The 15,335-nt window shown below is 45.5% G+C and overlaps 1 protein-coding gene across 13 annotated transcripts in view; it reads left to right on the top strand.

Annotated features, from left to right (window-relative positions):
* The window catches only part of LOC119735735, a 114,803-nt gene that overhangs the window by 85,498 nt on the left and 13,970 nt on the right, over positions 1–15,335 (top strand). For 10 of the 13 annotated variants that reach the window (XM_038209643.1, XM_038209647.1, XM_038209651.1 and 7 more), the window contains 8 exons: positions 505–576; positions 1,564–1,635; positions 2,623–2,694; positions 3,679–3,750; positions 4,735–4,806; positions 5,791–5,862; positions 6,847–6,918; positions 9,011–9,082. In XM_038209643.1, the coding sequence (XP_038065571.1) occupies positions 505–576; positions 1,564–1,635; positions 2,623–2,694; positions 3,679–3,750; positions 4,735–4,806; positions 5,791–5,862; positions 6,847–6,918; positions 9,011–9,082 (576 nt within the window). The remainder of the gene's footprint in view (positions 1–504; positions 577–1,563; positions 1,636–2,622; positions 2,695–3,678; positions 3,751–4,734; positions 4,807–5,790; positions 5,863–6,846; positions 6,919–9,010; positions 9,083–15,335) is intronic. The other 3 variants (XM_038209653.1, XM_038209646.1, XM_038209645.1) reach the window with 2 other exon arrangements.

The following is a 15,335-nucleotide window of genomic DNA, read 5'->3' as shown; positions in this document are numbered from 1 at the left end:
TGTGCCAAGTATAAAGGCAATCGGATTGATTTTAGTGTCCAAATGCCGGGGACAAAAAAACATGCACAAATGCTATGGGCAAAATGCCTTCAAAAAGAAAAAAAATAAAGTAAAAAACTAAAATCTTAACGAAAACAAAGGCTGTTTCGGCAAAAGTGCCGAAACAGCCAATGAGTATTGAAGTACACTTTTCATCTAGTTTTGGTGGTTCAGCCTCGTGTCCTCATTGTATCTGACTGACTCACTGACTGTCAGTGAGTCGTGATTGAACCTCACTGTGACCCAAAAGGTCTCTTTGGATCCTAAGGACTCCCACAACATAGACCCCTACAAAACCTAGACCCCTAATTAGAGGGCTTGTACAAGCCTGTTAAAGCTGGTCCGTGTAGTCTTCTGTTATAATAGTTGATGATGCGCAGGCATTTACAGAAAGTGATGACTTAACGAAGAAAGTTGAAATTGCAGGAGCATTTACATTCCTCTGCGTGACTTATTTTATTTCAGCTGCTGAAGAGTCAGGATATGAAGAGATGCAGAATAGTGACAAAGACAAGGCAAAGGGCCCCCCAGCTGCAGGTAAATTCATATCGGGTTGTCTCTCACAGTTGATTTGATATATATTTTCAAAGATCTATTAATCTTTAACGTGACATCACGTGACCCATGATGACGTCATCGTGACGTCACTTCAATTTTCAGCTATAACATCTCTCAGTCTTGGCACATGCCAACTTTCAACCCCATCGGACCTGTAGTTCAGGAGATATAGGCCTTCAAAATATGTTTATATTATATGATGTCATATGTCACGTGATGATGTCATCATGACGTCAAGTGATTTTTCATCTATAAGACATCCCGGTCTAGGTACATATCAACTTTCAACCCAATCGGACCTGTAATTCTGGAGATATAGCCCAATCTGTCAGATCTAGCCGAATTCTGCTAGAAAATATGGTCTCAACAGAAAAATCGCATATAATGTCACGTCACGTGACTCATGATGACGTCACGATGACGTCAATGTTCGGCACACAACTTCAGATGCTGGTTCAAGTGTGTGCCAAGTATAAAGGCAATCGGATTGATTTTAGTGTCAGAATGCCGGGGACAAAAAAACATGCACAAATGCTATGGGCAAAATGCCTTCAAAAAGAAAAAAAATAAAGTAAAAAACTAAAATCTTAACGAAAACAAAGGCTGTTTCGGCAAAAGTGCCGAAACAGCCAATGAGTATTGAAGTACACTTTTCATCTAGTTTTGGTGGTTCAGCCTCGTGTCCTCATTGTATCTGACTGACTCACTGACTGTCAATGAGTCGTGATTGAACCTCACTGTGACCCAAAAGGTCTCTTTGGATCCTAAGGACTCCCACAACATAGACCCCTACAAAACCTAGACCCCTAATTAGAGGGCTTGTACAAGCCTGTTAAAGCTGGTCCGTGTAGTCTTCTGTTATAATAGTTGATGATGCGCAGGCATTTACAGAAAGTGATGACTTAACGAAGAAAGTTGAAATTGCAGGAGCATTTACATTCCTCTGCGTGACTTATTTTATTTCAGCTGCTGAAGAGTCAGGATATGAAGAGATGCAGAATAGTGACAAAGACAAGGCAAAGGGCCCCCCAGCTGCAGGTAAATTCATATCGGGTTGTCTCTCACAGTTGATTTGATATTGATTTTCAAAGATCTATTAATCTTTAACGTGACGTCACGTGACCCATGATGACGTCATCGTGACGTCACTTCAATTTTCAACTATAACATCTCTCAGTCTTGGCACATGCCAACTTTCAACCCCATCGGACCTGTAGTTCAGGAGATATAGGCCTTCAAAATATTTTTATATTATATGATGTCATATGTCACGTGATGATGTCATCATGACGTCAAGTGATTTTTCATCTATAAGACATCCCGGTCTAGGTACATACCAACTTTCAACCCAATCGGACCTGTAATTCTGGAGATATAGCCCAATCTGTCAGATCTAGCCGAATTCTGCTAGAAAATATGGTCTCAACAGAAAAATCGCATATAATGTCACGTCACGTGACTCATGATGACGTCACGATGACGTCAATGTTCGGCACACAACTTCAGATGCTGGTTCAAGTGTGTGCCAAGTATAAAGGCAATCGGATTGATTTTAGTGTCCAAATGCCGGGGACAAAAAAACATGCACAAATGCTATGGGCAAAATGCCTTCAAAAAGAAAAAAAATAAAGTAAAAAACTAAAATCTTAACGAAAACAAAGGCTGTTTCGGCAAAAGTGCCGAAACAGCCAATGAGTATTGAAGTACACTTTTCATCTAGTTTTGGTGGTTCAGCCTCGTGTCCTCATTGTATATGACTGACTCACTGACTGTCAATGAGTCGTGATTGAACCTCACTGTGACCCAAAAGGTCTCTTTGGATCCTAAGGACTCCCACAACATAGACCCCTACAAAACCTAGACCCCTAATTAGAGGGCTTGTACAAGCCTGTTAAAGCTGGTCCGTGTAGTCTTCTGTTATAATAGTTGATGATGCGCAGGCATTTACAGAAAGTGATGACTTAACGAAGAAAGTTGAAATTGCAGGAGCATTTACATTCCTCTGCGTGACTTATTTTATTTCAGCTGCTGAAGAGTCAGGATATGAAGAGATGCAGAATAGTGACAAAGACAAGGCAAAGGGCCCCCCAGCTGCAGGTAAATTCATATCGGGTTGTCTCTCACAGTTGATTTGATATTGATTTTCAAAGATCTATTAATCTTTAACGTGACGTCACGTGACCCATGATGACGTCATCATGACGTCACTTCAATTTTCAACTATAACATCTCTCAGTCTTGGCACATGCCAACTTTCAACCCCATCGGACCTGTAGTTCAGGAGATATAGGCCTTCAAAATATGTTTATATTATATGATGTCATATGTCACGTGATGATGTCATCATGACGTCAAGTGATTTTTCATCTATAAGACATCCCGGTCTAGGTACATACCAACTTTCAACCCAATCGGACCTGTAATTCTGGAGATATAGCCCAATCTGTCAGATCTAGCCGAATTCTGCTAGAAACTATGGTCTCAACAGAAAAATCGCATATGTCACGTCACGTGACTCATGATGACGTCACGATGACGTCAATGTTCGGCACACAACTTCAGATGCTGGTTCAAGTGTGTGCCAAGTATAAAGGCAATCGGATTGATTTTAGTGTCCAAATGCCGGGGACAAAAAAACATGCACAAATGCTATGGGCAAAATGCCTTCAAAAAGAAAAAAAATAAAGTAAAAAACTAAAATCTTAACGAAAACAAAGGCTGTTTCGGCAAAAGTGCCGAAACAGCCAATGAGTATTGAAGTACACTTTTCATCTAGTTTTGGTGGTTCAGCCTCGTGTCCTCATTGTATCTGACTGACTCACTGACTGTCAATGAGTCGTGATTGAACCTCACTGTGACCCAAAAGGTCTCTTTGGATCCTAAGGACTCCCACAACATAGACCCCTACAAAACCTAGACCCCTAATTAGAGGGCTTGTACAAGCCTGTTAAAGCTGGTCCGTGTAGTCTTCTGTTATAATAGTTGATGATGCGCAGGCATTTACAGAAAGTGATGACTTAACGAAGAAAGTTGAAATTGCAGGAGCATTTACATTCCTCTGCGTGACTTATTTTATTTCAGCTGCTGAAGAGTCAGGATATGAAGAGATGCAGAATAGTGACAAAGACAAGGCAAAGGGCCCCCCAGCTGCAGGTAAATTCATATCGGGTTGTCTCTCACAGTTGATTTGATATTGATTTTCAAAGATCTATTAATCTTTAACGTGACGTCACGTGACCCATGATGACGTCATCATGACGTCACTTCAATTTTCAACTATAACATCTCTCAGTCTTGGCACATGCCAACTTTCAACCCCATCGGACCTGTAGTTCAGGAGATATAGGCCTTCAAAATATGTTTATATTATATGATGTCATATGTCACGTGATGATGTCATCATGACGTCAAGTGATTTTTCATCTATAAGACATCCCGGTCTAGGTACATACCAACTTTCAACCCAATCGGACCTGTAATTCTGGAGATATAGCCCAATCTGTCAGATCTAGCCGAATTCTGCTAGAAACTATGGTCTCAACAGAAAAATCGCATATGTCACGTCACGTGACTCATGATGACGTCACGATGACGTCAATGTTCGGCACACAACTTCAGATGCTGGTTCAAGTGTATGCCAAGTATAAAGGCAATCGGATTGATTTTAGTGTCCAAATGCCGGGGACAAAAAAACATGCACAAATGCTATGGGCAAAATGCCTTCAAAAAGAAAAAAAATAAAGTAAAAAACTAAAATCTTAACGAAAACAAAGGCTGTTTCGGCAAAAGTGCCGAAACAGCCAATGAGTATTGAAGTACACTTTTCATCTAGTTTTGGTGGTTCAGCCTCGTGTCCTCATTGTATCTGACTGACTCACTGACTGTCAATGAGTCGTGATTGAACCTCACTGTGACCCAAAAGGTCTCTTTGGATCCTAAGGACTCCCACAACATAGACCCCTACAAAACCTAGACCCCTAATTAGAGGGCTTGTACAAGCCTGTTAAAGCTGGTCCGTGTAGTCTTCTGTTATAATAGTTGATGATGCGCAGGCATTTACAGAAAGTGATGACTTAACGAAGAAAGTTGAAATTGCAGGAGCATTTACATTCCTCTGCGTGACTTATTTTATTTCAGCTGCTGAAGAGTCAGGATATGAAGAGATGCAGAATAGTGACAAAGACAAGGCAAAGGGCCCCCCAGCTGCAGGTAAATTCATATCGGGTTGTCTCTCACAGTTGATTTGATATTGATTTTCAAAGATCTATTAATCTTTAACGTGACGTCACGTGACCCATGATGACGTCATCATGACGTCACTTCAATTTTCAACTATAACATCTCTCAGTCTTGGCACATGCCAACTTTCAACCCCATCGGACCTGTAGTTCAGGAGATATAGGCCTTCAAAATATGTTTATATTATATGATGTCATATGTCACGTGATGATGTCATCATGACGTCAAGTGATTTTTCATCTATAAGACATCCCGGTCTAGGTACATACCAACTTTCAACCCAATCGGACCTGTAATTCTGGAGATATAGCCCAATCTGTCAGATCTAGCCGAATTCTGCTAGAAACTATGGTCTCAACAGAAAAATCGCATATGTCACGTCACGTGACTCATGATGACGTCACGATGACGTCAATGTTCGGCACACAACTTCAGATGCTGGTTCAAGTGTGTGCCAAGTATAAAGGCAATCGGATTGATTTTAGTGTCCAAATGCCGGGGACAAAAAAACATGCACAAATGCTATGGGCAAAATGCCTTCAAAAAGAAAAAAAATAAAGTAAAAAACTAAAATCTTAACGAAAACAAAGGCTGTTTCGGCAAAAGTGCCGAAACAGCCAATGAGTATTGAAGTACACTTTTCATCTAGTTTTGGTGGTTCAGCCTCGTGTCCTCATTGTATCTGACTGACTCACTGACTGTCAATGAGTCGTGATTGAACCTCACTGTGACCCAAAAGGTCTCTTTGGATCCTAAGGACTCCCACAACATAGACCCCTACAAAACCTAGACCCCTAATTAGAGGGCTTGTACAAGCCTGTTAAAGCTGGTCCGTGTAGTCTTCTGTTATAATAGTTGATGATGCGCAGGCATTTACAGAAAGTGATGACTTAACGAAGAAAGTTGAAATTGCAGGAGCATTTACATTCCTCTGCGTGACTTATTTTATTTCAGCTGCTGAAGAGTCAGGATATGAAGAGATGCAGAATAGTGACAAAGACAAGGCAAAGGGCCCCCCAGCTGCAGGTAAATTCATATCGGGTTGTCTCTCACAGTTGATTTGATATTGATTTTCAAAGATCTATTAATCTTTAACGTGACGTCACGTGACCCATGATGACGTCAGCATGACGTCACTTCAATTTTCAACTATAACATCTCTCAGTCTAGGCACATGCCAACTTTCAACCCCATCGGACCTGTAGTTCAGGAGATATAGGCCTTCAAAATATGTTTATATTATATGATGTCATATGTCACGTGATGATGTCATCATGACGTCAAGTGATTTTTCATCTATAAGACATCCCGGTCTAGGTACATACCAACTTTCAACCCAATCGGACCTGTAATTCTGGAGATATAGCCCAATCTGTCAGATCTAGCCGAATTCTGCTAGAAACTATGGTCTCAACAGAAAAATCGCATATGTCACGTCACGTGACTCATGATGACGTCACGATGACGTCAATGTTCGGCACACAACTTCAGATGCTGGTTCAAGTGTGTGCCAAGTATAAAGGCAATCGGATTGATTTTAGTGTCCAAATGCCGGGGACAAAAAAACATGCACAAATGCTATGGGCAAAATGCCTTCAAAAAGAAAAAAAATAAAGTAAAAAACTAAAATCTTAACGAAAACAAAGGCTGTTTCGGCAAAAGTGCCGAAACAGCCAATGAGTATTGAAGTACACTTTTCATCTAGTTTTGGTGGTTCAGTCTCGTGTCCTCATTGTATCTGACTGACTCACTGACTGTCAATGAGTCGTGATTGAACCTCACTCTGACCCAAAAGGTCTCTTTGGATCCTAAGGACTCCCACAACATAGACCCCTACAAAACCTAGACCCCTAATTAGAGGGCTTGTACAAGCCTGTTAAAGCTGGTCCGTGTAGTCTTCTTTTATAATAGTTGATGATGCTCAGGCATTTACAGAAAGTGATGACTTAACAAAGAAAGTTGAAATTGTAGGAGCATTTACATTCCTGTGTGTGACTTATTTTATTTCAGCTGCTGAGGAGTCAGCATATGAAGAGGTGCAGAATAGTGACAAAGACAAGGCAAAGAGCCCCCCAGCTGCAGGTAAATTCATATCAGGTTGTCTCTCACAGTTGATTTGATATATATTTTCAAAGATCTATTAATCTTTAACGTGACGTCACGTGACCCATGATGACGTCATCGTGACGTCACTTCAATTTTCAACTATAACATATCTCAGTCTAGGCACATGCCAACTTTCAACCCCATCGGACCTGTAGTTCAGGAGATATAGGCCTTCAAAATATGTTCATATTATATGATGTCATATGTCACGTGATGATGTCATCATGACGTCAAGTGATTTTTCATCTATAAGACATCCCGGTCTAGGTACATACCATCGCACATTTTGAAGAGTACCTTCTAGTACCCACCGTAAAATGTCATAAATTGGTAATATTTTGAATGACTAAACATTCCTTGTCAATATTAAATCGCGGAAAATTATCGGAAATGTTCCTTTTGGCCGTACAAGACGAATTTCGGAACGGTGTTTTCGACAGAAATTCGAAAGAAATATCGCCTCGTGCGCGAAATAGCGCCCTCTGTTGATATGCATGGTCAGCAAAATCGAGCAATACTTCCCAGTTAGTTTGTACGTCCGCATCGCGTCATGTTTGCATACAGAGAGGAGACTTTTGCGACGAAAGCGAAGTATTTCGTGCATTTACAATAAAGTACGCATATTTACTATCGATTGCATGGATTGTAGGGTAGGTTATTTAAGAAAATTTCGCAAAAACAATGACAGAGAAACGTGGTTTTCGAATTTTTTTTCTTGGACAATCGACACGGGTTGCAATTTATTTTTCGGGCAAAGGAAAACACAGGGGAAAAGTAAAGACCATCTCAGCCAACCAGACGTGTTTTCCCGACCCAGGGAAACCCGATATTCAAGGACTCTGCAACCGACTCCAGACCGGAGCTGTCATTGTGATTTAAACCAGACTTCTTCAGGATTAATTGAAAACAGATATCTTAATATTTCTTAGAATATTTTTGTTGACATCGACGGCCGTCCATTCCTTTTTGTCCTGATGGAATGTGTACCGGAAAGAGGTCAAGACAGAGCAAAACTTTCACAGATCGTGTCGAATATGTCGATAATTCTCCGTCTGGTGTCATCTACAGAATTTGTCAACTCCGAAAATTAGAAACGCTTTGCAAAGACACAAGCAGGATGCTCCTAGAGAAGTTTGCAAGCTTCAGATTTATGTGCTCAGTGCACCAGCTTCTCGCACATAGTGCCGAGTTGGTCACAGCGAACAAAAGCCATGGCCTGGGAACACTTTCCGAAGAGGCGCTTGAAAATAACAAAAAAAAAAACATTCGGAAGTACAGGGAACAGCTATCCAGGAAAACCACACAAGAGGACGATCTAAGTGACGTATTTCATCGTCTTTGGTTAAAAGCAGATCCAGTACTCTGCAAGTTTCCTGTCTATTAGTTTATTATGAAAGGTTTTCAAAGGACGGTAGAAATATCTTGGGGAAAATTGATTACTATTTAAGTAGTATTTTGGGTCACAAACCAACACATAATGTAAAATAATATCACAAAATCACTACCTTAGAACCGTAAATTTGCAACCTGGTATAATCTTTATTTCGTCCAGTAAAACAAAAATTAACGAGAAAAAATATGCGTCAATACCGCGCCGGTAATAAGCCGTATGGACGTGTGAAAAATATTAATGCAGAAATTGTCGCAAGAGGGCGCTATGCATAAGTAGCGCCCTCTTTAGAATTTTTCTCCGGATTTTTGACAAAATTGGCGAGTTACGTTTTATATAATTTCCAACCTAGTTTTCCAAACCCAGAGATGGCTTTTGAACATGCTTCGTGTGTTTTATATGAATTTTGACCGTTTATTATCCTTAAATGTACTGATGTCTGGGTCACATATGGTTTTAAACCACTGTGCTTTGGATCCTAAGGACTCCCACAACATAGACCCCTTCAAAACCTAGACCTAATTAGAGGGTTTGTACAAGCCTGTTAAAGCTGGTCCTTGTAGTCTTCTTTTATAATATTGGATGATGCTCAGGCATTTACAGAAAGTGATGACTTAACAAAGAAAGTTGAAATTGTAGGAGCATTTACAATCCTCTGCGTGACTTATTTTATTTCAGCTGCTGAGGAGTCAGCATATGAAGAGATGCAGATCAGTGACAAAGACAAGACAAAGAGCCCCCCAGCTGCAGGTAAATTCATATCGGGTTGTCTTTTTTTGTGATTATATCTAAAATAAAGTAAAATATTCAGGGTAAGCCGTAAGGATTTTTTTTTGCCGGTATAGCAAAACTTGCATAGCAGTTTACCAAGTTTGCATAGCAGTTTTGTTATACTCAAATTTAGCCTCGGCTTTACAATTACTATTAACCTGTCAGTGTCAGACTGTACAAATTACGAAGCAATAAAGAAGTAACTTACGTTAAGCTGTGAACTAAATGACTCCTCAGTTGTCTGTTTATTTCAGGAGCTGCATGCTTGCTGGAATAACTTTCAAGTGAAAAAGCAAGTTATTAACCCGGGCAATTCCTGGCCCGGGTCTAGATCCGCCTGCCAATTATTGGCAGTATTTGCCTTGATACTGGTAGTTTTCGTAGTAGCCATGTTTTCATCAATATGCTACACAGCGCACAAATAACAACACAGCTGGGATTTTGATGTTTTAGTTCCCACGAATCCCACGTGCGTATCAAGTGATTTACTTGAAGGGGTAAACCCGTTTTTCCGTGTCGGCAAAATGTTTAAGATAAACCGACAAATACCTAAAGAATAGTGATGAGAAAAGGGCTCGATTTACGAGGCGTGCACGGCCCCTAGATACAATTTTCTGAGGTGCCGTATTTTGCATATGGAGTAAAAAAGAATGCTAAGTTCATCGTGCAAATACGTAACGTTATATATATATGGATGAAAATACGTGACTCTAAGCTCGAGTCCGAGTCATCATGGTCGAGTCCAAGTCCGAGTCATTTTCCAATGTGACTCGAGTCGGGCCGAGTCACGAGTCGGGCCGAGTTGTTCGTCAGGGGGGGCCCATATGGAAACGTTGTCTCATCCGCTCAATCTGGCCTGCGTACATAGGTCAAATGAGCATTTTTTTTCATGAAAAAGTGATTTTATATAAAAAGTGCGCTTATTTCCAGCATTTTGCCGCTCGGGAGTCACTTGAATAACTATTCATCAAATCCAAAACCTACAAATAATACCAGTAAGTTCCTCAGTTTCGTCGGAAAAAACCTAGTAAACCTGCATAATGTCGTCGTTTTTGCGTGGGAGAGCTAGCAAAACAGCGAGTTTCCTTGCACATTACTCACTTTCGTGAGCCCTCACTCGTTTCATTGTGATCAGGCTGCTTTGGGCCTAGCGGCTTATGAATATGCAGTATATTAGCTTTCTGGTGATATAAAACATGTGTCTACTTCACTCTACTTACCTGTAGAGCAACACTACTTATGCACATTCCCCCTACCGGCAGGTATTTTCGCTAAGAGTTATATACAATAGCGCCCTCCGGCGCCCTACCCATAACACCCCGCGGCATGCGTGCCTCATGAGCGTCCTCTTTTCTCTTAGCGGCAGGTCGGGTAGGACGTGCGTGAAATAGCTCGCTGTTTGCCTCGTCATTTACTACCCTTTTTTGCGTTTAAGAGAAGTATTTAATAAAAGATTTAGTAATCATTAGTTTGTAGAGTTTTCATCATCTTCTTGGTTTCATTTATTTCATAATTATGAGGCGTTTGGGGAGGGCCGATCTGTCACTAACCGGGGGGAATTCCTCTCCCACGGGACGGACCGAGTCCTCGGGGTACTCTGCCGTTAACGCTACGTCGTTACCGCGGCAGCAGTCTCTCGTCCGACACCCTCAGCCACAGTCGGCTGGGGGGTTGGCAGTTCCGCCGATCAGTTAAGGGGGCCTCGGTCACCTTCTCCGGTCAACTCAGGCGAATCACCCAAACTAAAGGCACACTCCAGCAAGGTTCCTCCAAAACATATCTCCTGTGCCGGAGCAAAGCCTAAGAAGGGCCGTCAGGGCAAGCGTGGCTCGGCAACGAGCGCCGCTGTGGCACCTGGCCCTCCCCCGATCATGGGGCAGCCCGAGGGGGCTAGCCGTCACACTTCGGTGGGCGCTAGTCACCCGTGTCCTCCCGACACAGTGCCGAACACCACTGGTTGTCGGGATGGGCTATTGCGCGGGCTACCGGCCTGTTCAGTGCTCGCTCAGCCCACGGGGCCTGAGGCGCTGTCGGCCGGGTGCATTATGAGCGATATGGAGCCGATCGCCCGGGGGGACCCCGGGCCGACGGCCCCCGTGCCATCTCGCTCAGAGGGACTACCCTCATCATCGGAATTTTTCCATTGTTCGGGGGTCCCGGTGTCCCAGGTGTCCTCCGATTTTTCCTCGGACACACCTCGGGGCCGTTCTTCTAAGAAGAAGAAGGAGTAAGAAGAAGGCTACACGTCGATCACGCCGTTCTTCTTCGGAGTCGGACGACTCCTCTGACCGGTCCCGCCGGGGCAAACGCTCCCGGGGGGAGGACGCGGTTTCCAGAGCAGATTTCCTGCAGGCTTTCCAGTCGATTTCTGATACGCTATCGGCTATGTCTGCAGGCCGCCGGGCGGGCCCCATTGGGGGGCCCCCTGCAGCGATGGACTACGGCCCACAGCCATCGGTTGTTGGGCCCACATCGCAGTCTTCAGTCACCGGTCACGCTTGGGTGGCCCGGGAACAAAGGGACATACCGCACACAATTAGTCGTGCTCCCGCGTCCCCGCCTGCGGTGAGAGCTTCACAGCCGTCGTTCGTTGGCCACGGTTGGGTGGCCCAGGCACAACGGGATATACCACACGTGGTTGACCGTACACCGGAGGCCCGGCCTGCAGCGAGTGTCTCGCATGCATCGGCCGTGAGCCACAGTTGGGTGGATCAGAGGCCACGGGATCTACCGTGTACGCTGGGATCCCCGCCTGTATTGAGCATTCATCCATCCATGCAGTATGACTCTGAGGAAGTTGTCCAGCCGCTAGCGCGTGGCTCGGTACAACTCGCCCCTCCAGACGACGTTCGTTCACCGGAGTCAACTCGGCCCTCACAATCGGCTGAGTCATCCGATGACGACGAGGAAGCAGACCGATTACAACGGCTGTCTATCTCTGAAAGGGAGCTCCGTTTAGTACAGATGGATATGATAAGAGTACTTCATCTACCCTCCGCTGATGAGCCCCCTCCGCCCGATCATAAATCTTTCAAGCGAAGGACGGGCTCCACATCTAGCAGCGATAAAATATTCCCCATACTTCCTTTAGATCAAGTATGCGTGGAACATATCAACAACATCATGTCAACGGATAAATGGCGTTCGTTTCTCAGACGGGAACGAGATTATTTTCGTTTCCCAGCTGAAGATTTTGCGAAGTTTTTCACTCCGCCTACTCTCCCTGACGCAGCAAAAGATTAACTTGCGGTAGATGAGAGTGGTTCGTCTTCCAAGCAACCCTTTGCAGACAAATCCCGTTGTAAACTTGAAGACGTTTTGAAGAAGATAGACACAGCTTCACGTTTTGGCTCGCGGTCAACGTCTTTCTTACTTCTTCTTACGGAATATTTAGCCGTGGGCTATGAAGAGGACTCGCCGATTCCAGCGGATATGCTGACTGCGGCCCTTCATTGCCTTGACCATGGTCTACGCTCAGTGCTTGATCAATTCGCACGAGTGTCGGCCCTATCAACGTCCACCCGCCGGGGTAACGTGCTCGATGCACTGTTCGTCCCGTCGCAGGGTGCTCGAAAAAGACTTGAAGATCTCCCCCTGACGGGCACGGATCTATTTGACGGGAAATTCGAAGATCAGATGCGAGATGAGGCCAAACGTCTGAAGGCTACGGAGAAAATCAACTTCAAGAAGCCTCCAGCACCGGCGTCCAAACAACAGCGTGGTAAGGGCAAAACATTTGTCATTCCCCGCCGCAAACCTCTGAAATCTGGTCGCGGTGGTTTTCGTGGCCGCACGGACAATTCTTCCGGTGCGCGCGCCACGCAGGCCCGCACGTTCTCTGGACAACAACGGCTCCAATCCGGTCGTGGTTTCCGGGCACCGGCCCCCCGCTATCCCGGGGGCTGGCGCAAGTGACTTAGTAGACTCGTGGCGGCCTTCCGCCGTCGGACCCGTGGGAGGCCGTCTCCGAGACTTTGCGGGGTCCTGGGGTTTAATTACGTCCGACCGGTGGGTGCTCGATACGATCGGGTGCGGCTATGCACTCGAGTTCTCGAGCACCCCCCCCCCCGTCGGACATGGTCGTTCGACCGACGGTAGTTCCATCCGATCCTACCAAACGTCTCTCCCTCGAAGGGGAGATCAGTTCCCTCCTCGGGAAACGGGCAATTCGCCCGCTCCCTCCGGGGGAGACGCGGTCGGGCTTCATGTCGACCTTCTTTCTGGTACCCAAGAAGGAGGCCGGCATGTGGCGCCCGATTTTAAATCTAAAACCCCTCAACAAATTTATTCGGCCAAGACGTTTTCGCATGGATACGCTCAACATCATACTCCAATCGATTCGTACACCTGCATGGGGAGCCAGTCTAGATCTGAAAGATGCGTATCTACACATTCCTGTCAGACCAGACCACTGGAAGTTTCTTCGTTTTCAGTACGAGAACGTCCAGTACGAGTTCATGGTTCTTCCGTTTGGTCTAGCCACCTCACCCCGAGTCTTCACGCGTGTGGTGAAGACAATCAGGGCCGCATTAAGAAAACAAGGTGTGATGATCTTCATGTATCTGGACGATTGGATCATTCTTGCTCAATCTCAGACGGCCGCGTCGGCGGCACTCAATCTGACTTGGCGTCTAGCGGCGGATCTCGGGTTTATTATCAACGCCGAAAAATCCCATCCACATCCATCCCAATTCCCAATCTTTCTGGGAGCGTCTCTCGATCTCCAGAAGGGATTGGTTCGGCCTACGGAGGAATGAGTTGTAAATCTCCAACAGTGTGTGTCTCTGTTTCTCCCGGCGATCATGGCCCCAGCACAAGCCTGGCTAAGGTTGCTCGGTCTCATGGCCAGTATGGTAGATGTGGTGAACTTTTGCAGACTAAGGATGCGTCCCATCCAGTTACATCTGCTGTCCTTCTATCGGCCCAGTCGTCACCACATACGTCATCTGGTGCCGACCACACCTTGGCTGATACCGCACCTCCGTTGGTGGCTCGACAATACCAATCTCATGGAGGGGCGCGCATTCCACAATCCCAAGCCGTCAGTGACCATCACGACAGATGCGTCACTTTTTAGTTGGGGGGCCACCCTCCACCCGCGCCAAGTAGCGGGTCGGTGGGGGCCCAAAGATTGCTCAAGACACATAAACGTGCTGGAGATGTTGGCAGTCATCAATGCTCTCCAACGTTTTCAAGCATCAGTGACGAACCAGGTAGTCAACATTCGTTGCGACAATGCCACAGTAGTGGCCTACATCAATAGACAGGGAGGCACGCGATCCGCCCAACTATGCACGCTCACGTGGAATCTCTTCCACTGGTGTATGGACCACGGAGTAACACTCGTGGCAACTCATCTCCCAGGCGAGGAGAACGTCACAGCCGACGCTCTCTCCAGGGGGTGGGTCGTTCCGACGGAATGGACACTGCGTCCGCAGGTTGTCCAATCACTTTTTCTGTTGATCGATCGGCCTCATGTCGACCTGTTTGCCTCTCGAAACAACCACCAGTTACCGGTATACTGCGCAAGACACAACGACCCTTGCGCATGGCAGACAGACGCACTGGCAATACGGTGGGACAGACTACTTGCGTACGCCTTTCCCCCGTTCTCCCTCATACCGCGAGTACTGACCAAAGTGGAACAGGAGGAGTGCAAGATCCTCCTCATAGCTCCCTTTTGGCCACGCCAGCCTTGGTTCCCGAGACTCATCAAGCTCTTGGTTCACCGCCCGGTGATTCTTCCGAAGAGGGCAGACATACTGTTCCAGCCCAGCTCGGGTTTTCTTCACCCGGCCCCGGAGGATCTCCACCTGACGTGCTGGGTATTATCAAGCAATCCTTCCGCACGGCGGGCCTTTCTGAACGAGCTGCGGCCATTGCAGCCTGCAGCCGGCGGGAGTCTACCAGGAAAATTTATAGCAGTAGATTACACCATTTTTACAAATGGTGTAGAGCCAGGTCTCTGCGTCCCTCCGATACTTCTATAGGAGAGATTGCAGACTTCCTAGTAGGCCTCTTTAACAGTGATCTTGCTACAGCCACAGTTAAGAATTATCGTTCGGCTATAGCGGCTATTCATGGAGGTTTCTCTGACGGTTCCTCGGTGTCAGATAATCAGAATCTTAGCCAACTTATCAAGGGGATGTTTGTGTCACGCCCCCCCGACACGTAGGCTATTACCATCGTGGGATCTCTTTGCCGTCTTATCAACCTTATCGAGACCCCCGTT

The sequence above is a fragment of the Patiria miniata genome, unplaced genomic scaffold, assembly GCF_015706575.1.
Source record: "Patiria miniata isolate m_02_andy unplaced genomic scaffold, ASM1570657v1 HiC_scaffold_29, whole genome shotgun sequence".
NCBI lineage: Eukaryota > Metazoa > Echinodermata > Asteroidea > Valvatida > Asterinidae > Patiria > Patiria miniata.
The sequence above is the reverse complement of the archived record's forward strand: the minus strand, read 5'-3'. Positions and strand labels throughout refer to the sequence as shown.